Here is a 27077-nt window from a genome sequence, read left to right as displayed (position 1 = left end):
GTAGAATGTAGCTTCAACTTTCAAGTAATGTTAACTTCAATAAAAGGTTTTCAAAGCACTTAACAGTTCAGGTGTATCACTTTACAAGTTTATTGACTAGAACTGGTTGGTCACCTAATATGATTATAAAATCAGAACTGTTTTAGTCTACTGTTACTTCGGTATTCTTGTAAGCAGCTACTCTGTATAATGGTTCATAGCATAGTACAATGTTTTTTTTTTCCTCCATTACAGTTACATCTTTAGCTTTCCTTTTCCTTGTTTTTAGCTGTCTCTTCTTGCTGATGATAATATGCTTTTAAAGTAGCAGAAGCTCATAATGTGATGATGTCTTTGCGTACGTGTATCAACATTTCTCACATGCTTCAGTCTTAGATATTGATGAATGGGAGCTCTCCTCTCTCACAGTATCAAGTTACCATTTATTTAGACATGAAGCCGATATTTTGCATAAGTTAGTTAATGATTTTCTTGGTATTACAGACTATTGTGTGAGTAAAATGAAGTAAAATACAAACAAAACCAAAAGTTATACTAGAAAAGTTATCAATGATTAAATTTCTAGTTTTGATAAAATGACTGTACAATGTGTTTTTCTTTCAGACATACACTGGGTCGATTCTTGTTGCTGTCAACCCATACCAAATTCTGCCAATTTATACTGCAGAACAAATAAAATTGTACAAAGACAGAAAAATTGGTGAACTACCACCCCACATATTTGCAATTGGGGACAACAGCTACACACACATGAAACGATATGGACAAGATCAGTGTATTGTAATCAGGTAATTATATAAATGTCAGCTGTTAGCATGAAATTTCTTTTTTTGAAAGAGATTTAGGTATTGTTTCCACAGTTGTTTAAAACAAGAAATTCTCATTCTCTTTCCTTTATGTGAAGATATTATTACCTGATCCATTATTAGAACTGCCAATTAATGCTGGTAATAACCACCATGAGTTGTGCAGTCAGCAGCTGCTTTGGTGAATGTCTCTGTAAGTTACTGGCTGGCTGTCACAGATATTATCTGGCAAAGCAAACTGAAGACCTGTCTAGGGAGGCAGCACTGACATGTTTACGTGCAAGAAATGGGAAGGGGAGATAGTAACAACGTGCACACAGTATTCTAAGACTGGAGCATCTATGTGGTACATGTATATACACAAGTGCTTCATGTAGCAGAATAATTAAACATCGACTGGCGGCAGCATGCCTTTTGCTCTATGACTGTGGTAACATTTTCTCGCGAAGTAATGTGTATGAATCCAAGTTTGTTTAAACAAACAACTGACTACTTTAATTCCGATGCTCCATTTTTTCGTGAAAAACTCTGGGGTGGCATAAAGGCCGTCAATGACACCACTCCTCTCCCTGAGGCGTTGTTTCGCACACATTTTGCGGTCGAAAACAACAAAGTGCAGTGCGATGATCAACAGGAAGTGTTCTCGGCTTCCTTTGACACTGCTGACACACTCGGACATTTCAAGAGTTCTCTAGGGAGACTGTGGGGCTGCATCGCCATTGAACGTGATCTCACCACTTAGGTGTGCGACACGATTGCAATTTTTGCTCTTGTGTAAAGGGTTGAACCATTAAGGATTGTTCAGAACCATTGGGCGAAATTTCAACGTCAAATGTTCAAATGTGTGTGAAATCTTATGGGACTTAACTGCTGAGGTCATCAGTCCCTAAGCTTACACACAACTTAACCTAAATTATCCTAACGACAAACTCACACACCCATACCCGAGGGAGGACTCAAACCTCCGCTGGGACCATTTCAACATCATCTGGAGCAGTAAAAGGTACTTATGCTCCTTCAACACTTCTGTTTTCCACCCTCCTATGGCGTCATCACGTGGGAGGGCAATTTTAAGATGTGCGTGGATCAAACAGCAATGTGTACTTCTTAACTACCTCCACCCCCTCCTCCCCAGCTCGACAATTCCCTCTGCGCTACCCAAGCAACTTTACTAAGCACATTATAAACAAACATACATGTCAGAAATTTTGACACTAGTTCAGCTTCACCGAAGGGTGTGGAAGGTATTCCTAATGCTCAGGCGTTAGAGTAGGCTCCAGGTTGAATTGCTGTCCATATTCATCACAGGTACATTTATATATGCTCAGTAAAGTTTCGTGGGTGGAATCGAAGGTATTGTCGAACTGCGGGGTCTTAGATGGACCCTGTGCCATTTCACGCACACTTGTAAATGTTGCATTCTGTGCGGTCACGCCACAGGAGGGAGTGTTTCAAGACAGTGACATCTCTTTCACACATGATAACATGTTTATTGTGACGCTTTTTAAAATCAGTTCCCGTAGATGGAACAATTTTTCTCAGAGTTTCCTTGTTAGCCTCTTAAGTCCACTTATGTACTACAAAAACTGTGAAGTTTTCGCTGAGTTCATGTTTGCTGTTATTGTGTATAACATTGCAGAAAGTGCTGTATAATAACATATTTATCCAGACTTTCAATGGCATACTTATTGTGTGCACTTTGCTTTTTTTTCTTTGCGGTAAATATTTGAATGCCTATACCATTGTCCCCTCATGTCACAATTTACACACATTTAATATTTCACTCCACATTTTGTCATCTTTACTATCAATCCCGTCACTCCTTTCCCCTTCTCATTGTCAGTAAATTTAATGAAGCAAGCTTTCATAGTTGCCTGGAGCTGAACTGTCTGCACGTTGGAGGAAACACAAAAAAGTTTGGAAAACAGATTTTTTAGAAAAAAATATTGTTTTTTTATTGTTGAAGCAAATAATCCCCTAATTAGAATAGACTAACGAACTGCCCCAGCTTCGCATGGACAAAGTGTATTCGACCAGTTGAGTCATCAGGCATAGCGGTAATAAATTCAATTCAGCCAATGTATTAATGAAAACTGTATCAAAATCCCTAAAGTAATCCCTGAGATTAGCCATCACATACAGACACAAAAGGACAGCGGGGAAATTTATAATATGTGCAGACTCTGGTCAAGCTTCACTGCCCTTTGGAACTGCAGCAGCTATTACCTTAGTGCTTTTCCCACCAGACAAACCACCTCTGCAGCTGACTAGCTTGTGGTGCTCATCATTGCCATGAGATATGACTACCAGTGACAGTTAAATATGGAACCGATAACAATATTAATAATATTACAAACTCATCATTACTTCAATTATAAATTATACAGGTTGACTCACCTGAAACTTGCACCACACATATTGTGGGAATGTAAAGTGCTATTGATATGCAGTTTTCACATAATGGATTGGTAGTGAGGTGCTCATATTGTTAGCCTGTCAAAAGGGTGTAATGATACTTTGAAAGTGTAATTCTTGTGCAGAAGTACACTTTTTTTAATTGGAACAATGCCTATTGGCATTAACAAACTAAAAGCAGGGTAAATTAGAATGTCATTAGTGTTTGTTGCAGGATTATACTGTGAGTTGTTCATGAGGTACCACATTTTGAAAATTTCCAATACAGATCCTTGTAGAATACTGCAGTAGCACACTGTAAAGACCAACACAAGTGCATATATACTAGTTGTGTGGATTCTGACCAATAATGAGACAGTTGACCATCACAGATTGTGTTCAAAATGGCCATTGGCAGCAGCAATACATGCTTCCGTCTGGTATGAAGCAGCTGATGCACATGTGCTAACATTTCAGCAGAGATATCTTAGGCTGCAGTAACATTTTGTTGTGTATCTTTGGGTGTAGTTGGTATGTCCTTGTAGATAGTTTCATTCAGCTTTTTGCACAGAAAAAAGTCTACAGGTGTCAGTTGCAAGGAATGAGCAGGCCAAGGCACAGGTCCTCTGCGTCCAGCCCATCAATTTGGAAACAATTCGTGAAGACAAGCTGTTGTAATTTGTGCGCTGTAGGTTAGACAGCCATCATGTTGGTACCACAGGTCCCTCCTAGTCTCCAGAGGAATGTCTTCTGGCATCTATGGAATATGGTGTGTTGGAGGCTGTGATACTTGGGCACCTTTAGTGTTCTATCTATGAAAAATGGGCCTATAGGCTGATGGTTCACCATCCCACACCACAGGTTTGTCCTCCATGGGTGCTGACTTCCCCCTGATGAAGCCAATAGGGATTGTCAACAGACCAATAGTGCATACTTTGGTGGCTTACCTAGCCATGACTGGGAAAGTGACTTTGTCACTAAACTAGTTATATGATACATCTCGAGTATCCTGTCTTAATGACCATGTACAGAAGTTAACATGATTCTCATAATCATTTTCATGCACTCTTGATAAGGGAGATGTAATAGGGATGGAGCCTATATCAGTGGAGAATGCATAGGACACTTCCCTGACTCATTCCATTTCCTCATGCAGTTGAATAGGAGCTAACATGTGGATCAACTGCAACAGCAGTGAGGACATTAATTTCCCCATCTTCTATCATCACTTGGTTCCTTCTGTTGTTGTCAAGGTGTTACACTACCACTTTCACATAACTGGTTGAAGAGGTTGATAAATATTCTTCCTACACACTCCATACACCATGAGCATGTCAGGCTTTTTTGCATTGGTAAATTTCATCGTCCACTAATGACCTTCTGCTTCGACTGTCACACGCTAACTGACTAGCAAGTCGCAGCTTTTTCAAGGAACACACAAGCACGCTGTGGGTAAACATACCATTGTTGTACCTAGCAATTATGCTGGTTGAATGGCACAAACAAGTGTTGTTAAGGGAACTTTCTAAAGTATGGTATCTCATAGATGATTTGCACTAGAATCCCGTAACAAACATCCCTGACATTCTAATTTAACTTACTTATAGTTTGTTAATGTCAATAGGCATTGTTACATCTAAAAAATATATGCTTGCACAAAAATACACTTTCTAAGTATTATTACAACCTGTTTATTTTCTAACAATACAGGCCCACTGAATACCAATTCATTCTGTGAAAACAACATGTCAATTGCAATTTTCAGTTTAGCAATATTTGTGGGACAAGTTTTAGGTGATTCACCGTGTATAAGCAAACCATTGTGAATCAACTTACAATATTGGCAAATACAGAATCAAAATCTCAACAGTAGTTCCTCAGACTAGCTTTCACATACAGACAGAAAATTATGGCAAGGAACTCTACTTTATAAAATGTATAGATATGTCCTATGCATCTTCTGAGAAGAGCAATTTATGGCATTAACATTATCCATAGTTTTTCTTTTGTTGTATCAGTGCACTGGTAATGAATAAGAAATTACTTAAAATTTACTGATGCTTCAGTAACAACTAGAACTAAGCATGTGGGCAGTATCTCTACATTGTGGTGTTTGATCAAAGATATGGGAAAATAAATTCCGTGCCACGATTATTTGGCCAAAATGGTGTAAACGTGCCAGCATACAATGCTGCTAATTGTATTGCTGATTGTCTTGTGCTAAACCCCAGGAAAGTACACTGTCATATGGAATGAAGATGTCACATGGTCATCATAAAAAATTATCCACCAAATAGTGGTATCAATCTTGCATATGTGTTTAGTGCTCTTCATTGATTTCAAGAACAAAGTGAATTTTATGTGGAGCCAGAGTTGGACGAGGGCGAATGCCAGTTGTCAGTCGCCTACATAGAATGTGGCAGGAGGCATTGAATGCATCTGAACTGTCTTCATGCATTGTTGCTCAGCCGCCATATATCCTCCTAGTGGCCTCTGTCAGAACCATTGGCTGATGCGAGATGCCAAGATGATAGTTGTGTTCGTTACCACACCTCTTTGTCTGTGGGAAAGCAATGAGCTGCATCTCAGCAGGGTGACCCACATCTTGCCAGGCATCCCAACAGTGCCCAGCAGCAGGTTGACATCATGGGAAGTATCGGACAGCTTCAGCAGCGCAATGGACGTCAGTGCATTTCTGCCTCAGGTGGCGAAGGCCATGCCACATCGACTTTGTGACCCAGTACGGAACGAAACAGTAGTGGCAGGGGTAACACTTCCACCACAGCCTGGTCATCTGCCAACATCCAGTCCATCTCGACAGTCTACAAACAGAGGAGGATGAGAGCAGGTTTCGGGTGTCACACAAGGCAGAGAGCCCAAAGGCAGGAACAACCCAGGAGCAGGGTAGGGAGCAGAGGATGTGATGGAGGAGATATGCAGGTCATAGTGGGCGACTGCTGGAAGGTCTGGAGGAGGTGCCAGCTAGGTCTCCAGCCACAGGTACAGCTGTACCCCATGACCAGAGTGAACAAACAGTGGCCCCACTGCTACCGGACAACTCCTGAAATCCACTTCTCCTGGCGTCTGAACTTTGACGCTCACAAACAGGTGTCTAGTTGGAAATGGGGAGACAGTGCTGCACATGGCCCCACACATGGTGACAGCATGAAGTGGATAAGTGTGCAGAGCTGATGGCTGTGAAGGAGTTCCATTGGACTTTACTCCCATATTGGAGTCAACCTGTTTTAACTAAAAAGAAACATAAGGCCTCATCTGGAGAAGTGTTGGCCACACATTTCCGCATCTATGTCTTAAACAAGTGCATGAGATTTTTGGCCTCACCTTTTGACTGGGGGTAGAAAGGCTGTAATAGCAGATGGTGAATGCCGCAGTGGTGGCAGAACTTACTGAAAACCTGGGAACAGAACTGTGGTCCATTGTCCGACATCAGTGTCAGAGGGAGACCTTCAATAGTGAAAGTTCTCCTGAGCACAGCAATCATTGCTTCTACACTTGTGGACTGGCAGTTAACCACATAAGAAAGTTTGAGTACACATTGACTGATAATCAGCCAGTTCGTATCCAGGAAGCGTCGCGTAAAGTCAGAATGTGCTCTCACAGGCAGGAGGGCGTCTGCCAGTAATAGAACCTCTGGCAGGGCCCCAGCTGCTGCTGTTCTCAGTGGAAACAGCTGCAAACAAGCTGCTTGGCTTGCTGGTCTGTGCCCAGCCAATACACGTGGTGCTGGCTGAGCAGTTTAGAGTTTAGTGTGCAAGACACCTCAGTGATCTCTGTGCAGGAGCTGAAGTACTTTTGGGCGTAAAGGTTATGGCGTGACCGCCGGGGGAGACTGCTGGTCGGTAGTGAGGATGACGCTGTGTGCTAGGATGAGCTAGTGGTGAAGGTGAGAATAATGGTGCAATGTGTTGGAGTCGTGACCCGGTATGCTGTCAGGCCAGGCTTGTTGCGTGTATTGCCACATCTTTTGTACGATACTGCACTATGTGATCATAAGTATCCTGACACCTGGCTGAAAATAAAAGTTCGTGGCACCCTCCATCAGTAATGCTGGAATTCAATATGGTGTTTGCCCACCCTTAGCCTTGATGACAGCTTCCATTCTTGAAGGCATATGTTCAGTCAGGTGCTGCATGGTTTCTTGGAGAAAGCCAGCCCATTCTTCACCGAGTGCTGCACTGAGGAGAGGTATTGATGTCCCTTGGTGAGGCCTGGCATGAAGTCGGCATTCCAATACATCCCAAAGGTGTTCTATAGGATTCAGGTCAGGACTCTGTGCAGGCCAGTCCATTGTTGTATAACCACTCTGCCAAAGGCCGTGCTTTATGAACAGGTGCTCGATTGTGCTGAAAGTTGCAGTCACCATCCCGGAATTCCTCATCAACAGTGGGAAGCAAAAAGGTGCTTAAAACAGCACTGTACACCTGTGGTGTGATAGTGCCAGGCAAAACAACAAGAGGTGCAAGACCCGTCCGTGAAAAGTACGACCACCCCACTGCCTCTGAATTTTACTGTTGGCACTACACACGCTGGCAGATGGCATTCACCAGACCCACACCCTGCCATTGGATCACCACATTGTGTAACATGATTTTTCACTCCACACAACGTTTTTCCTCTGTTCGATTGTCCTATGCTTATGCTCCTTACACCAAATGAGATGTTGTTTGGCATTTACCAGTGTGATTGTGGCTTATGAGCAGCCGCTCGACCATGAAATCCAAGTTTTCTCATGTTCCGCCTAACGGTCATAGTACTTGCAGTGGATCCTGATGCAGTGGATCCTGATGCAGTTTGGAATACCTGTTTGATAGTCTGGATAGGTATCTGCCTATTACGCATTACAACCCTCTCCAACTGTCGGCGGTCTTCGTCAGTCAACAGATGAGGTCGGCATGTACACGCTTGTGCTGTACGTGTCCCTTCACATTTCCACCTCATTGTGACATCAGAAACAGTGGACCTAGGGATGTGTAGGAGTGTGGAAATCTCTCGTACAGACTTATGACACAAGTAACATCCAGTCACCTGACCACGTTCGAAGTTTGTGAGTTCCACGGGGGCCCCTCTTCTGCTCTCTCACAATGTGTAGTGACTAATGAGGTCGCTGATATGGAGTACCTGGCAGTAGGCAGCACAATGCACCTAATACGAAAAACATATTTTTTGGGGGTGTTCGGATACTTTTGATCACATATTTTGCCATCACTGCCACCCTATGGCTCACTGTGATAGGGAAAGCATCCACCATCTGTGGAGTCTCTTCATCCAACTGGAAGCACATGATCTTGTCTTGGTAGAACTGTGGCTCATACCCCATTGGGAGATGGGAAAGGGCATCTGCATTTGCCTGTTGTGTGCTATTGTGGAAGAAAATTTCATAATGGTATCTGCTGAGAAAAAGCACTCAGTACTGGAGGCGGTGGGCAGTCCTCTCAGGTAGCTTCACTGCTAGACCAAAGAGGGAGAATAATGGTTTATGATCCGTAGTGACTGGAAACTTTGTTCAGTTCTGGAAAACAAGGAATTTTTTCAGTGCGAAGATAACCACAAAGCCTTCCTTTTCAGTTTGTGAATACCTCTTTTCCACAGCCTGGAATGTCTCTTACATAAAAGTGATCAGATGGTCTGATGGCATTGCTGATTATGAGGGGTGCAGGTTATGTGTGGAAGAAATGGGGGCATGCTGACTTTTTAAGGTGATATGCGCCACAAATTTCCTCACTTTTTTCAAGACCCCAGAGAAGTTCTCAGGGCACTTCTTATTGACTTTTTAAGGTGATATGCGCCACAAATTTCCTCACTTTTTTCAAGACCCCAGAGAAGTTCTCAGGGCACTTCTTATTGAAGTCATTCAATTTTTGAAATTGTATTTATTCTGAGACCAGGTTGGTGAGATGTGCTGTAAGTGGAATGCTTTGCTTGTCATTTGCCATCAAGCAGCAAGCTGTGGATTTCAGGCGAGGCACCCCCAGCTGGAGATGGGTTTGAAAGCTTAACAGGGTTGGAAAGGCACCAGTAGCAAACTGTAACTGAACTTGTTTGTTGGACAAAGTGAGTGTGATGAACAGTTTCTGAGGGGACTCACCTAGATTTGAAGATTCTGACGAAATCATGTTAATGTCCAGTCAGTGCTGATGAGACACATGTAGTCTATCCCGAGCGTGACAGTCTGATGTGAGACGTCCTTCCTTCTATCATTGTGCCCATCCATTGGTGCAGTTATCTGGGGCATGTTTTCAAAAACATTTTGCCAAATGTGGCTTGGTCAGATTTGTACCAGGTCTGAAGTGACAGCCGCCACTTCGCCCCCTCTGAATCTAACTGACTAAGCATGGCCCAGCAAACTTTGAAGGATTGGACTAATTTAAAAATGTGGAGCTTCCTGAAGTAGTTCCTTATCTGCTCCTCCCCCCTACCCCTTGGAATAATTGCGTCCCGAATTGTCACTTTGGCAATTGTACAGGAGGTACAATTCAGCCACCCACACATGGTAGGATTGGTAGGTTTTTTTATGGTGCTGATAAAAGTCCACACGGGATACAATGATTGAGAAAGACCAGTTTGCTCCACAATTGGTACATGCTAGGTGATATCCACAATAGGAAAATAGATCTGACCACAGCTGGATGCGTTACCTGGAACACAGAAAAATGCTGTCAGAGGTACGTGTCGTATGCCTGCCACTATTCTTTCATTTATTATTAAGGTGGAAATGGTGGCAGAGTCGCAGCCAATTGCCAAATGGGTAACACAGACAACAAAGGCTTCCTGATGTTTCTGTTGCTCTAATTGCTGTTGCAGGAATAGCTGGAGCGTGACTTCCGCCAATTCTCCCAGTAAAGTAGCTGTGGGAAGGTGGTACATGGTTTCAAATGTAACATGAAAAACTGCCCACTGATCATCACCAATTATGTTGTAACTCACAACATAAAAATGTATTCGCACTTCTAGAACAAGTGTATTTTCTGATCACTAATACAAGGTGTTTCCTCCACTCGTGGTTTTGCGGTAGCATTCTCGTTTCCTGAGCACGGGGTCCAGGTTCGATTCACGGTGGGGACGGTGATTTTCACCTGCCCCGAGATGAATGGGTGTCATTGTGGTGTCTTCACATCATCTTTCATCTCAAAGTTTTCCCGGCGTATCGAATATTCCACAAGATTTCGGGATTGCAGCCGGATTTTGTCGACTTCTTTCCACGATATTTCGGCTGACAACCTTACAGTTACTTTCATCTCAAAGTTTTCCCGGCGTATCGAATATTCCACAAGATTTCGGGATTGCAGCCGGATCTCGTCGACTTCTTTCCACGATATTTCGGTTGACAACCTTACAGCCATCTTCAGGCGAGTGTTTGACACTGGAGATTGCTAGTGCATGTCGCTCTATTTATACATAAAAGTGCCGCAAGACGCACATGCTCAAGTTACCGTTGCATGCGCGCCACCTGTCGATTCCAAGGCCCTCTACAATATTACTGCATCTATGGAGTACAAGCGAATGCGTGGTACAAGTAAAACATGCACGCCCCCTGTCGGCAGACATGTCAAAAACAGTAAAATGCAAAATTTCAATATTAAAATTAAAATTACTTGTCGCTCGAAATGTCAGAAGGCATAAAAAGTTTTCTTTTGGTTGATATTAAAGAAATCAACGGGTCCCAGGCCTTATTCAATTGAAAACTGCCATCATGATTAATGAGATTTTCCGCCAAATGTATTTCCATGGATTCCTTAACAACTGAATCCCAGAAGGATCTCGATGGGGCCAAGATTTTCGTGGCAGAATAATCCATAGTATGTCCTGTGGAAATACAATGTTTGGCTATGGCCGACTTACTAAGCTGTAAAAGGCGAGTGTGGCGCTCATGCTCAACGCAGCGGTCGTGTACTGTGCATGTCGTCTGACCAATGTAGGCTTTCCCACACTCGCAAGGTATTTTATAAATGCCAGCCTTCTGTAATCCCATATCATCCTTGGCTGAGCCCAGAAGAGCATGAGTCTTTGTAGGTGGCCGGAAGATTGCTTTCACACGATGTTTCTTTAAAATTCTGCCTACTTTCGATGAAATGTTACCGACATATGGGAGAAATGCTCTGGACTTAAACACCTCCTTATCCTCTTGATCTTGTGGGTGGTCAGCCACTGGAAACTGGACATGGTATCGAAAGAGCTGTTTCATTTGCATATGGAGATTGCATCTAATCTTCCTTCCCTCTCCTGGGAATGGGTCGATGGTGTAACATGGGCCAAATCAGACTGGGTCCGTCAGGAGTATTCTTTAAGACAATCATCGAAGTTCGACCAACTCTCAGCAACGTCACGACAAGAAGATGTTTTTCAACACTCTGTGGTAAATTTCACGGATAAGGATTTAGACAACGTGACACTGTCTGTACTTGGGAAAGATCTGAACTTCGCACCGACACCTAGGACCTTAATTTTAACAGATTTTATTAGTGCTGTTGAAGAAGCTGTCAGGCCTCTATCCAGTGAAGCAGCAGAAGAAATCAGGCGGGAAACATGTCGTGCCCTTACGAGAACTCAGCCTCAGAAGAGCTACATTTCTTCAATGGAAAGGGCTGCGCTGCGCAAGTTACGGGAAGATCCTCAGACGGTGATCCTTCCGGCAGATAAGGGGAATGCCACTGTGCTGTTGCCATGTGATATGTATGATCAGAAGATATATAGTTTGCTGAGTGAGACAACGTACAGGAAGCTTGATAAAGACCCTACCCAGAGAATAGAAAGGAAAATGTCAGAGTTGCTAAACTCCTCTTCTCTGCCGCAAGAAGTTGTGAAAAGGTTGAGACCTCACAGTTCTGTTCCACCGAGGTTATATGGTCTTCCAAAGATCCATAAGGATAATGTGCCCTTACGCCCCATAGTGAGCAATGTCGGTGCTCCGACATATGATTTATCTAGTCATCTGGCTTCGCTACTGAGACCTTTTGTTGGCAAATGTACGCACCATATTCGCAACTCTGCTGACTTTATCAACAGACTGAGGACACTACAGCTGAAGGATTCGGACTTGTTAGTAAGTTTCGATGCCGTTTCACTCTTCATGAGGGTCCCTCTTTTGGATTCATTGTCACTTATCGGCAATAAGTTTATGGCCGATATAACGGCGCTGTTTTACCATGCCCTTTCCTCTCCTTACTTTCTATTTAATATTGAATATTTTGAGCAACTTGACGGCATTGCCATGGGTTGTCCTCTGTCTCCTCTGGCAGCCACCTTTTATATGGAGGACTTTGAGGAGAGGGCACTCGATTCGATGGTGTTTAAACCAACAGTCTTCTGGTGGTACGTGGATGATACTTTTGTAGAGTGACCTCACGGTGAAGAAGAGCTGTCACGGTTTTTACAACATCTGAATTCCATCCACACAAACATTCAGTTTACGATGGAAGTTGAAAAGGATGGTTGCCTACCATTTCTGGATGTCATGGTTAATCGCAAAGTGGATGGGTCATTGGGGCATTCTGTCTATCGAAAACCCACGCATACGGACCTGTACTTGCAGGCGTCAAGCTGTCATCACCCGTCACAAACTATGGGCGTCCTTCGAACGTTGGTGCATAGGGCACATGTCGTGTCTGATAAAGACAGCCTTGCAGACGAATTAGAGCACTTAAAATCTGTATTTCAACATAATGGATATTCTGCACATCAGGTCAGTACTGCTTTAAGGATGAAAAAACGTAACCATCCACAAGATAAGGAGGTGTTTAAGTCCAGAGCATTTCTCCCATATGTCGGTAACATTTCATTGAAAGTAGGCAGAATTTTAAAGAAACATCGTGTGAAAGCAATCTTCCGGCCACCTACAAAGACTCGTGCTCTTCTGGGCTCAGCCAAGGATGATCTGGGATTACGGAAGGCTGGAATTTATAAAATACCTTCCGAGTGTGGGAAAGAATACATTGGTCAGACCACACGCACAGTACACGACCGCTGTGTTGAGCATGAGCGCCACACTCGCCTTTTACAGCCCAGTAAGTCGGCCATAGCCAAACATTGTATTTCCACAGGACATACTATGGATTATTCTGCCACGAAAATCTTGGCCCCATCGAGATCCTTCTGGGATTCAGTTGTTAAGGAATCTGTGGAAACACATTTGGCGGAAAATCTCATTAATCGTGATGGTGGCTTTCAATTGAATAAGGCCTGGGACCCGTTGATTTCTTTAATATCAACCAAAAGAAAACTTTTTATGCCTTCTGACATTTCGAGCGACAAGTAATTTTAATTTTAATATTGAAATTTTGCATTTTATTGTTTTTGACATGTCTGCCGACAGGGGGCGTGCATGTTTTACTTGTACCACGCATTCGCTTGTACTCCATAGATGCAGTAATATTGTAGAGGGCCTTGGAATCGACAGGTGGCGCGCATGCAACGGTAACTTGTGCATGCGTGTCTTGTGGCACTTTTACGTATAAATAGAGCGACATGCACTAGCAATCTCCAGTGTCAAACACTCGCCTGGAGATTGTTTTAAGGTTGTCAACCGAAATATCGTGGAGAGAAGTCAACGAGATCTGGCTGCAATCCCGAAATCTTGTGGAATATCTTAAATCTACATTATGGTCAGAGGAAGGCAACAGCAAACCACCTCCATTAGCCTAGTGCGGCAGTGCATGTCTCTCACACTGTTTCCCTATGCTGTGTCAAGAAGCATGGGACTTGATTTCCATTTCCAATTCAAGGTATAACAGCGAGTGTTACATTACAAACAGTACAGAAACGGAGTCAATTGCAAGCGGAGTCAGAGTTGAATGAGGGCGATCGCCAGGTGGCAATCACCTGCATAGATACTGGCGCCGAATGTGCCTGCGCAATCGTCGTGCACTGTCACTCAGTTGCCATGCCTCTTCATAGTGGCCGCTGTTGGAGACATTGGCCAGCGCCCGATGTTTAGGTGGTGATTCAGTGGGTTACCACAGTTTACTTACTGCAATACTACTTGTATTCTCACTGTCATTTGTCAAATAGTTACTCATATAATGCACACACTAAAAACACAAGGAACAGAAATCCCAGTACTGGTTAAACATTCAGATACACATTCATAACACAGCAGTATGAAACATTGTTTTAAATAAGGAAATGTCAGATAATTACCACAATTGATGGTGTGAGCAGCTGTAGTAATCTCTTCAAAAGTTAAGAAGTGTACAGCTGCATGTTTTGACAGGAGTCCCACATGTCTGTTCTTTTTTATGATATGTAGTGTGAAGTTACAGTACTGATTAGAGTTAGTAAAATATTTCCACATCTACATCCATATTCTGAAAATTATTGTGATATTTCATAACTACATTGATGGACCACATTGCTGGTTTGGTCTTCATTCTGAAGAATGATTTTATGAGCAGCTCTCTCTCTCTCTCTCTCTCTCTCTCTCTCTCTCTCTCTCTCTCTCTCTCTCTCTCTCACACACACACACACACACACACACACACACACACACATGAGGGACCGATGGCCCTAGCAGTCCGGTCCCTTCAATCCCACAACACACACACACACACACACACACACACACACACACACACACACACACACACACACTCTTACCAAATTGACAATTCCTCGGTGCCTCAAGATGTGACATATCATTTAGTTAAACTGTGCCATAAATTTCTCTTCTTCTCAATTTGATTCAGTACCACTTTCTTTAGTTAACAGACCCACCCACCTGAGCTTTACCATTCTTGTACAGCACCAAATTTCGAAAGCTTGTTATCTTCTCAGCTGAACTGTTTAGTGGCTGTATTTTACTTGTGTGCAAGTCTACACTCCAAGCAAATACCTTTATGAAAAGACTTTCTCGCATTTAAATTTTTACTCAATATCAAGAAATTTTACTTTTTCAGAAATGACTTTTTTCTGTTGCCAGTCTACATTTATACCCCCCTGCTTCAACCCTTCTCAGTTATTCTGCTCCCCAAATGACAAAATACATCTACTACTTCAAGTGTCTCATTTCCTAATACAATTTCATCAGCATCACTTGGTTTTTGATGGTTCATTGCAAGTCACTTTTCATTTAGAACAAAAATTTTGGATTTGAGTGAACAGTTTTGATTGATCATAATGTGATAAATAATTTAAATAATTCAAAGAGATATCAATAAATCTGTATTCCTTTACCATCAGTGGAGAAAGTGGTGCTGGAAAGACTGAGAGCACAAAACTGATTCTTCAGTACTTAGCTGCAATAAGCGGAAAACATTCGTGGATTGAACAGCAGATACTTGAAGCAAACCCAATTCTTGAAGGTATAGTGGTATATGCTTAAGGAATGTTACCAGTTGTGGAGTAAATATTTGTGACTGTGTGGTAAACAACACAATTATTATGTTGCTGTTTCATTTACAGCATTTGGCAATGCCAAAACAATCAGGAATGATAATTCATCAAGATTTGGAAAATACATTGATATTCATTTTAACAAGCAAGGTGTAATTGAAGGAGCTAAAATTGAACAGTACTTGCTTGAAAAATCGAGGATAGTGTCTCAAAATACTGATGAACGTAATTACCACATATTTTATTGTATATTAGCTGGGATGTCAAAAGAGGAGAAACAGAAGCTGGAACTCGGAGATGCTTCTCAGTATAAGTATTTGACAGGTGTAAGTAAGTTTTCATTTATAATTTTACTGCTTGTAATTATGCTATTGTTCCTATACATTTTGTAACATGAAATTGACATTGTCATTGTTGCTTTGCTTCATTAGCAAATCTATTTCACATTATTGGCTGCTGTAACCATTTTTTGTAGCTTCATATCAGTGTGATCAGAAATTATGATCCTTTTTATTAGAGACTGCTGTTACATCTTTAAATAGCTTTTTTCACCACACTGTACTTGATTCAAACATCTGTTGAGGAAACAGCTTCAAGAACTTGCAGTTTCATATTAGAATAGTATTTTAAATTGTTTCAGTATATTTCTGAGACAAGTTGAATCATAGCATACATATTTAAAAAGACCCATGATATCTCGGCCAGAAGTTACAAATAAGAATTACTGACAGTATGGATCTATAGTCCAGTGGCTGTTCACCATTAACATGTTGCACTATGGCTCACTTACATATAAACATTCAATCAAGACCAGTGTATAGTTAGCTCGTGTTCTTCTCTGCAGTGCATTAAAGTTATTACTGTATAAATTACTTAACTAATTTTAAAGTTTTTTTTTAGCTTGTACATTCTAAATTACTAATGTCAGAGCAGTAATAGTCAAGTTAATAACAAACATCAGACACATGATTTATCATCGTCACTGCTGTTTCATTTATCTATTGATGCAAAAGCTTATAGTTGTTCATCTATGATTGTGGTTCTACAGCATTTTTAGGTGTGAGAGATTGGGAGACAATAATATGAAAGTGTAAACTACTTAATATCTGCCATAAAAATAGCAGCCCAGTCTTGGTCTCAGAAATTTTTTTATCAATGTTTTTTCTGCTTAATGCCATAATAAACACTATTTCAGGGTGGAAGCATTACATGTGAAGGAAGGGATGATGCAGCTGAATTTGCAGATATTCGATCTGCTATGAAAGTGCTTCTTTTCACTGATCAAGAAATCTGGGAAATACTGAAGCTTCTAGCAGCATTACTACATATTGGAAATATCAAGTACAAAGCAGCTGTCATAGGTATTGATGTGCATACTTATTTTCCATTTTGGTAATGAAACACCGAAAACCATGATTGTTTTATGTGCCATACAGTTTACAGGATGCACAAGGCAGATCAAAAACATCAATTGGAGGGGGCCAGATAGTGACAATAGAATATGAACCTGTGAACTCTGTGTTGAAACTCTTCCTCCATCTTATAAAATTTTACATTTTTTTTAAATACAATTCTTCCTCAACTTAGGTTGTGCAAATCATTGTTTGCACTATTTGCACTGAACTTCTTCTTGTCTGATGTTGCCCAACTACACATTGCTTTCTTCTATTTCGGCATCTTCCTCTGTTTTTAACACCCATTCAACACATTTTACATATTCCTCCGCTCTTTATATTTTAAATCACAGTTGGGTATTTCTTTTTAATTCCTAACAATGTAAGAAAAGATAGATAGCTACTTACCATAAAGAAAGACACATTAATTTGCAGACGAGCGTAATTAAGAGACACTTACACAAAGCTTTCAGTCATTCTGGCCTGAGCTGTCAGAGTTGGTGGTATGTGCTCACGAGTGTTTCTTGCTTGTGTGTGTTAATGGCATGTGTTTCTTTTTTGCTGACGAAGGCTGTGGCCGAAAGCTTTGTATAGGTGACTTATTCCCATGCCTCTCTTCAACTTAATGTGTCTTCTTTATGGTAAGTACCAATCTGTCTTTTCTTGCATTGTTATTCTTATCTGGAGTTACCATTGTTTAGTTTTAATTACTGTTGTACATCTCTTTCAATTGTGAGTTATGCACCTCTTAATGTCTTTCAGCAGCACCTTTTGCAACTTCCTAAATTGCCCTTTTTCATCCTCTTCCTCCTCCTGCTCCTCTTCCTCTTCCTCCTCTCCCCCCCCCCCCCTCCCCTCCCACTGTTTCTTTTTCCTTTTCCTCTTATTTTGATAGTCTTACAGTGCAGAAACCTCAACCATACTTCCACATGCTGTGCATGTGAGGCAGGTTTCTCAGTCACCATTTGTTAGTTCAAACCATTTTCTAACCTATTAGTCTTTGAATAGGAATACATACCCTAATATATATTTCTTATTAAACTTTTGAGAATATATTTTGAGTGAAGTTGTTACTTAAATTTGAAAATAGTATCTTTCTATTTCAGTTGGCTTAAAAAAGATGAATAGTTTATTTGAAATGTTGATACTGTAGTTCCAAGTAGCTGTTGAAATTCATTCTTTCTGTATCCTCCGCAGGAAGTTGTGTTGTTAATGCAATTAACTTTGCTTTAACAAATGATGACATTCATGTTTCTTTAATTCTTGTTTTCCAGATAACTTAGACGCAACTGAAATCCCAGACCTCAGTAGTGTTCAGAGAGTTGCAGGTTTACTTGGAGTTCCCAAACAGCCTCTCATTGATGCACTTACCCGGAAAACAATATTTGCAAGTGGAGAGACAGTTGTAAGTAAGAATAAAACTATATTTTTGAGAATGCTATCTATAATCTCCCCCCTAAGAACCATGGACCTTGCCGTTGGTGGGGAGGCTTGCGTGCCTCAGCGATACAGGTAGCCGTACCGTAGTTACAACCACAACGGAGGGGTATCTGTTGAGAGGACAGACAAACATGTGGTTCCTGAAGAGGGGCAGCAGCCTTTTCAGTAGTTGCAAGGGCAACAGTATGGATGATTGACTGATCTGGCCTTGTAACAATAACCAAAACGGCCTTGCTGTGTTGGTACTGCGAACGGCTGAAAGCAAGGGGAAACTACAGCCGTAATTTTTCCCGAGGGCATGCAGCTTTACCGTATGATTAAATGATGATGGCGTCCTCTTGGGTAAAATATTCCGGATGTAAAATAGTCCCCCATTCGGATCTCCGGGCGGGGACTACTCAAGAGAATGTCGTTATCAGGAGAAAGAAAACTGGCGTTCTACGGATCGGAGTGTGGAATGCCCGATCCCTTAACTGGGCAGGTAGGTTAGAAAATTTAAAAAGGGAAATGGATAGGTTAAAGTTAGATATAGTGGGAATTAGTGAAGTTCAGTGGCAGGAGAAACAAGACTTCCGGGCAGGTGACTACAGGGTTATAAACACAAAATCAAATAGGGGTAATGCAGGAGTAGGTTTAATAATGAATAGGAAAATAGGAATGTGGGTAAGCTACTACAAACCAGCATAGTGAACGCATTATTGTGGCCAAGATAGATACGAAGCCCACACTTACTACAGTAGTACAAGTTTATAAGCCAACTAGCTCTGCAGATGACGAAGAAATTGAAGAAATGTATGATGAAATAAAAGAAATTATTCAGATAGTGAAGGGAGACGAAAATTTAATAGTAATGGGTGACTGGAATTCGAGTGTAGGAAAAGGGAGAGAAGTAAATGTAGTAGGTGGATATGGATTGGGGCTAAGAAATGAAAGAGCAAGCCGCCTGGTAGAATTTTGCACAAAGCACAACTTAATCATAGCTAACGCTTGGTTTGAGAATCATGAAAGAAGGTTGTATACATGTAAGAACCCTGGAGATACTATAAGGTATCAGATAGATTATATAATGGTAAGACAGAGATTTAGGGACCAGGTTTTAAATTGTAAGACAATTCCAGGGGCAGATGTGGACTCTGACCACAATCTATTGGTTATAACCTGTAGATTAAAACTGAAGAAACTGCAAAAAGGTGGGAATTTAAGGAGATGGTACCTGGATAAACTGAAAGAACCAGAGGTTGTACAGAGTTTCAGGGAGAGCATAAGGAAACAATTGACAGGAATGGGGGAAAGAAATACAGTAGAAGAAGAATGGGTATCTTTGAGGGATGAAGTAGTGAAGGCAGCAGAGGATCAAGTAGGTAAAAAGACGAGGGCTTGTAGAAATCCTTTGGTAACAGAAGAAATATTGAATTTAATTGATGAAAGGAGAAAATATAAAAATGCAGTAAATGAAGCAGCCAAAAATGAATACAAACGTCTCAAAAATGAGATCGACAGGAAGTGCAGAATGGCTAAGCAGGGAGGCTAGAGGACAAATGTAAAGATGTAGAGGCTTATCTTACTAGGGGTAAGATAGATACTGCCTACAGGAAAATTAAAGAGACCTTTGGAGAAAAGAGAACCACTTGTATGAATATCAAGAGCTCAGATGGAAACCCTGTTCTAAGCAAAGAAGGGAAAGCAGAAAGGTGGAAGGAGTATATAGAGGGTCTATACAAGGGCAATGTACTTGAAGACAATATTATGGAAATGGAAGAGGATGTAGATGAAGATAAAATGGGAGATACGATACTGCGTGAAGAGTTTGACAGAGCACTGAAAGACCTGAGTCGAAACAAGGCCCCCGGAGTAGAGAACATTTCGTTGGAACTACTGACGGCCTTGGGAGAGCCAGTCATGACAAAACTCTACCATCTGGTGAGCAAGATGTATGAAACAGGCGAAATACCCTCAGACTTCAAGAAGAATATAATAATTCCAATCCCAATGAATGCAGGTGTTGACAGATGTGAAAATTACCGAACAACCAGTTTAATAAGCCATAGTTGCAAAATACTAACACGAATTCTTTACAGACGAATGGAAAAACTAGTAGAAGCCAAACTCGGGGAAGATCAGTTCGGATTCCGTAGAAATACTGGAACATGTGAGGCAATACTGACCTTACGACTTATCTTAGAAGAAAGATGAAGGAAAGGCAAACCTACGTTTCTAGCATTTGTAGACTTAGAGAAAGCTTTTGACAATGTTGACTGGAAGACTCTTTTTCAAATTCTAAAGGTGGCAGGGGTAAAAAACAGGGAGCGAAAGGCTATTTACAATTTGTACAGAAACCAGATGGCAGTTATAAGAGTCGAGGGACATGAAAGGGAAGCAGTGGTTGGGAATGGTGTGAGACAGGGTTGCAGTCTCTCCCCGATGTTATTCGATCTGTATATTGGGCAGGCAGTAAAGGAAACAAAAGAAAAATTCGGAGTAGGTATTAAAATCCATGGAGAAGAAATAAAAACTTTGAGGTTCGCCGATGACATTGTAATTCTGTCAGAGACAGCAAAGGACTTGGAAGAGCAGTTGAATGGAATGGACAGTGTCTTGAGAGGAGTTTATAAGATGAACATCAACAAAAGCAAAACAAGGATAATGGAATGTAGTTGAATTAAGTCGGGTGATGCTGAGGGAATTAGATTAGGAAATGAGACACTTAAAATAACAAAGGAGTTTTGCTATTTGGGGAGTAAAATAACTGATGATGGTCAAAGTAGAGAGGATATAAAATGTAGACATGCAATGGGAAGGAAAGCGTTTCTGAAGAAGAGAAATTTGTTAACATCGAGTATAGATTTAAGTGTCAGGAAGTCTTTTCTGAAAGTGTTTGTATGGAGTGTCGCCATGTATGGAAGTGAAACATGAACGATAAATAGTTTGGACAAGAAGAGAATGGAAGCTTTCGAAATGTCGTGCTACAGAAGAATGCTGAAGATTAGATAGGTAGATCACACAACTAATGAGGAAGTATTGAATAGGATTGGGTAGAAGAGAAGTTTGTGATACAACTTGACTACAAGAAGGGATCGGTTGGTAGGACATGTTCTGAGGCATCAAGGGATCACCAATTTAGTATTGGAGGACAGTGTGGAGGGTAAAAATCGTAGAGGGAGACCAAGAGATGAATACACTAAGCAGATTCAGAAAGATGTAGGTTGCAGTAGGTACTGGGAGATGAAGAAGCTTGCACAGGATAGAGCGGCATGGAAAGCTGCATCAAACCAGTCTCAGGACTGAAGACCACAACAACAACAACCTATAATCTCTGCGCTAATTGAAGTAGATTGGTTATGTAGCATGTTTACCAGGGCTATCCACTACTGACAGGAATTTATTAATAAAAATGATTGGAAGTGTTAGAAAAAAAATGTAATCTTTTAAACTATTAGGGGTGTTAAAAAGAAACGAGCCAGAGGCATAATTACAGAAACCAGTATCTATATGTTAAAAGTATTCAACCTGACTGTTGATACACTTGTCCCACAGTGACACAAGGCGGTGAATGGATGTCTCATATAATTCCCGGGGCTGCAATATTAACCAGTTCCGCATATACAGCTGGATGTTGTCGTCAGGCGTGAATTGTTTGCCCCTCAGAGCCTTTTAAGGGGATCAAAAACTGCATAATCACTGAGAGAGAGGTCCGGGCTGCGTTACTCTGGAACTTCGACCACATTCGCCAAGCGATCAAATCAGAATGACCAGGCACTCTCACCTGTGTGGTCATTCCACTCCACGACAATGTAAAGCCTCATACGGCCAACACAGTCAGAGCACTCCTGCAGCCGGCCGCGGTGGTCTCGCGGTTCTAGGCGCGCAGTCCGGAACCGTGCGACTGCTACGGTCGCAGGTTCGAATCCTGCTTCGGGCATGGATGTGTGTGATGTCCTTAGGTTAGTTAGGTTTAAGTAGTTCTAAGTTCTAGGGGACTAATGACCACAGCAGTTGAGTCCCATAGTGCTCAGAGCCATTTGAACCATTTTTGAGCACTCCTGCAGAAATTCAAATGGGAGGTTCTCGGCCACCCTCCATACAGTCCAGACCTCTCTCCCTGTGATTACGCCATTTTTGGTCCCCTTAAAAAGGTTCGGAGGGGCAAACAATTTACCTCAGACGACAACATCCAGCTGTACATGCGGAACTGGTTAACATTGCAGTCCAGGGAATTTTATGAGACAGTCATTCACCACCTTGTGTCACAGTGGGACAAGTGTCTCAATAGCCAGGGTTAATACTTCTAACATACAGGTACTGGTTTCTGTAAGTATGCCTCCAGCTTGTTTCTTTTTGAACGCCCCATATAATGAGGTAGAGACATTTATTTTGTTTTGTATAAATCTGGAAGAAAAAGATGTTGGCATATTAGTTATGTATTCTCAAATGAATGATATTTTACTTTATCCCTAGAAGTTTGATAGTACTGCTTGCATGCATCCTGATGTAAACTGATGACATACAGTTGGCATTAATTGTCTCTTTCAGTACTGATTTCTAAAGATACGTAATTATAGTTTCATCTTTCAATACTGATTGCTGAAGATGTTTAATTATAAAGTTTCATGACATTGAGTAAAATATGTTTGTTGTAGTTATCATGTCCTTTAGTTTCGTAGTGTCAGTCGTCTGTGTTGATGACAAATATGTTACTGCCCTGTTGAGAGATTTAGTTGTAAGAGATATGGGTTTTGTTACAGGTGTCATCACTATCAAGAGATCAGTCAGTTGATGTGAGGGATGCTTTTGTGAAGGGGATATATGGACGTTTGTTTGTTTTTATTGTAAACAAAATAAATAATGCAATTTATAGACCAAAAGGTTCTGCAAGAAGTGCTATTGGAGTGCTTGACATATTTGGTTTTGAAAATTTCAACACAAATAGGTATTGCCATTTTCATTTTGTCTATAATTCATCAGTATGGCCATTTACTCTGTCAGTCAGTTCTATGTCTAATTTAATATCTGTTGTGAAATAATCTTCATGCCTGCTTTGATTGTATTGCCCCATTTGCATGTATGTAGTATCTCATTATTTCCTTTTATTTCATGTCACATTTCCTGCTCAGGTTCTCTAAGCATTTCATGGTATAATTGTAATGTGTTTTCTTGATTTACGTTTTGTGCATAGTGAGTGTATGTTCAAGGGTTCACAGCAACAACAAAATATTGCATTTTTCTTATTCTGCTTTCATGACATTTAATTCTCTTGATATTCAGTCTTTTACGTGATTGAGGCACTTCTTTTCTGGATATTCAGTGTAGCTGACAGATGAAGCAACTAGTTACTTTAGCACCTGTTTATTCCCCTATACAGCTATCTTGCAATTTCTTATCCCATTAATTACTGTTATGTTGCAAGATTATTTTATGTAAATTTTTTCCCTTTCTCATTCACCTCCAGATTATATACTAAATTTTTCTGTAATATTTATTTTAAGAATAACTTGGGGAAACAGGGGTCCTTTCATGGTTTGAAAGAAAGAAATAATAAAAGCCCCAATAAGAACAGAACTTTCCATAAGAACAAAAGCCGCCATAGTAAAGAAAACTTAGCCCAGGCACTGGTTAACTGTGCTATTCTTTGCGGCAGTTCTGCCAGGAGTGCAGGATTACCATGGTATAGTTTTAATCAGACCTGCACTGGCTATTTGAGTGTCAGATATGTGTAGCACATTACAAGTAATATGCCATATCACATTGCCTTTAATTATGGCTGTACGACTGCAGCCAAATCGTACAATTCAATGTTCAAAGCTTCCTATAGTTTCCTTGATGTAATAATATAGGCTCCAGTTTACAAAGCAGCTCATTGCAAAGTACAGATCAAATCTCAAAATTTCATCTTTGTCTTTTATAGTGTGCTACTGGATTGGGGAAGGAGCCATTTTAGATTTACAATTTCTGCCATTTAAATGGTATTAGCACTGCTTAATTGTGATCTAGCGATAGGAAACTTTTTTTAAAAAAATGTTATGTTTCATTTCTTTACAGCTTTGAACAGTTTTGTATAAACTACGCAAATGAAAACCTTCAACAGTTTTTTGTTCAACATATTTTCAAGTTGGAGCAGGAAGAATACAATTTAGAAGGCATAAATTGGCAACACATAGAATTTGTAGACAATCAAGATGCCCTGGATCTCATTGCTGTTAAGCAGTTGAATATCATGGCTCTTATTGATGAAGAATCAAAGTTTCCTAAGGTATCACAAACTCCTTTGAAAAGTGATTGGGGATGTTTGCTATAGTAATCATAAATACATCTGAAGCATTGGATTCTATGTTTTACCTCTTTGTTGTAGGGAACAGACCAAACAATGTTGGCTAAGCTTCATAAAACTCATGGTAACCACAGGAATTACCTGAAACCAAAATCAGATATTAATACATCATTTGGCTTAAATCACTTTGCTGGTGTAGTCTTCTATGATACAAGAGGTAATTATAAGCAAATTAGAATAACAAGTCTTATTAGATTGTTTAATATAGTGCCTACAACAATTCGTTGAGGCTTTCCATATGTATTAACTTTTAATCACATTATTATTTAAAAGATTATTATTGTGTCAGACTTTCTCTAATACAATAATGTATTAAATTTATTTCTAATCATTCAGGTTTCCTTGAAAAAAACCGAGACACATTTAGCGCAGATCTCCTTCAACTGATTCACATATCTACAAATAAGTTCCTGCAGCTATTGTTTGCTGAAGATATTGGGATGGGATCTGAAACACGAAAAAGGGCACCTACGCTATCTACTCAGTTTAAAAAGTCATTAGACTGTCTAATGAAGACTTTAAGCAGCTGTCAGCCATTTTTCATTCGATGTATAAAACCAAATGAGTATAAGAAACCGATGGTAAGATTATTTATTATTATTTTTTCCTTTATTGAGTTAATGCCCCGACTTCCAGATTATTGTATATTAATGGTGCCTTATAATATTAGATGTTTGACAGAGGGCTTTGCTGTCGACAACTAAGATACTCAGGTATGATGGAGACAATCCGTATTCGAAGAGCTGGTTACCCAATACGACACAGCTTCATGGAGTTTGTGGAGCGATATAGGTTTCTTATACCTGGTGTCCCACCATCTCATAAGGTAAGCATCACTGATTAATGTTGAGAGTGAAAAAGTAATAGCAATGGATGAAAAATTATAGTGTAAAAATTGAAGTGATGGAACAACTATAGTCATTAATTTAATTTGATGAAGGCATTAACGGCCAAAAGCTATAATTGTGAGCTTTTGTTGTGCCTATCTGTGACTCAGCATCTCCACTATATGGTGAGTAGCAACTTTCCTTCCCACAATATTATTCTTACACAATGAAATATTTTCAATAAACATTTCACTCCCTTGGGAGTTGAATTTTTAAATTCAGTTACATGCATATTTTTTATTTCTAACAGAGAAGCCACATGCAAATTTCCACAGATTTAGCTTCAAAAATGAGTGCACAATGAAATATTTCCATGAACACTTTCACTCCTCTTATCAAAAATAGTGAAACATGTATTTTTTTATTTCTAACTGAGAACACAAATTTAAATTTTCATAGATTTAGCTGTAAAAATGTTTTTATTACATTTTCATAAAAAATCTCGTCGCTATTTCACCTCCTTATGAGTTCAGTTTCCCAAAACACTGAAACATGCCTTTTTTTAAAAAGTTTGTAGCTGAGAAGTCAAATACCAATGTTCATAGATGTAGCATTAAAATACTTTAGTCGTTCTTAAACAATGATGTATTTTCAAAACAAGCTTTCACCCATTATTCACACCCATAGGGTTAAATTTCCAAATAGAAACACGTATTTCCTTATTTCTGACCAAGAAATCAAATACCAGGTTTCATAATTCTACCTTCAAAATTGTCTTAGTAGTGACATTTTTAAAAAATACCCATCTTCCCTGATATCACTCCCTAAGGTTCGAATTTCGAAAAATCCCTTCTTATATGACACCTACTGTATAAGAGCCACACCTTCTCCAAATTTCAAGTTTCTATCCTTTGCGGACTGGGCTGGGTGATGATGAGTCAGTCAGTCAGTCAGAACATTGCCTTTTATATAAAGATATTTTAATGTAATGTCTTCCTATCACCTTAAAGTTTTAAACATGTGTCATTTTGATGTTAAACACCATTTTGAATAATCATGTAATAATCTTAGACAATAGACATTACAACACTGAATACAAAGAACAGTTCTTCCATCTACTATCAAAAGAAACATAGAAACAGGTATACTTGGAACAACTGAAAAGTCATTCATTGTTTTCTCAGTTATATTCGTGTGTCTCTTCAAAACATGTTTCTCTAAGAAACTGACAAAAATTAAACTATCAAAAGGAGGCAACAAACAGTGGATACCATAGGGCATAAAAGGCAAAACCAAAACAGTGAAACACCTAAATGTTTGAGTTCATTGTGAAAGCATTTTTAAAGCTAAATGTTTGAAAATTGGTGTCTGGCTTCACTGTTAGAGATGTAAAAATATGTGTTTCACTGTTTTTGGAAATTCAGTCTAAGGGGTGAAATAACATCAGACTGATTCAATGACTCATCATCGCCCAGCCCAAACTGCTAAGGATAGAAACTTGACGTTTAGAGAGGGTGTGGATCTTATACAAGGGGGATCGAAAAGT

At 40.3% G+C, this 27077-nt stretch overlaps 1 protein-coding gene across 1 annotated transcript in view; it reads left to right on the top strand.

The window, feature by feature from the left end:
• LOC126336809 (myosin-VIIa) overlaps nt 1–27077 on the top strand; it is a 434397-nt gene that overhangs the window by 342442 nt on the left and 64878 nt on the right. The window contains exons 6-15 of the mRNA XM_050000853.1: nt 604–788; nt 15393–15514; nt 15615–15871; nt 16741–16906; nt 18214–18344; nt 23122–23306; nt 24416–24626; nt 24726–24861; nt 25041–25285; nt 25375–25530. Coding sequence (XP_049856810.1) covers nt 604–788; nt 15393–15514; nt 15615–15871; nt 16741–16906; nt 18214–18344; nt 23122–23306; nt 24416–24626; nt 24726–24861; nt 25041–25285; nt 25375–25530 — 1794 coding nt within the window. The remainder of the gene's footprint in view (nt 1–603; nt 789–15392; nt 15515–15614; nt 15872–16740; nt 16907–18213; nt 18345–23121; nt 23307–24415; nt 24627–24725; nt 24862–25040; nt 25286–25374; nt 25531–27077) is intronic.

Source organism: Schistocerca gregaria, chromosome 2 (genome assembly GCF_023897955.1).
Source record: "Schistocerca gregaria isolate iqSchGreg1 chromosome 2, iqSchGreg1.2, whole genome shotgun sequence".
Classification (NCBI taxonomy): domain Eukaryota; kingdom Metazoa; phylum Arthropoda; class Insecta; order Orthoptera; family Acrididae; genus Schistocerca; species Schistocerca gregaria.
This window is presented reverse-complemented; position numbering and strand designations above follow the sequence as displayed.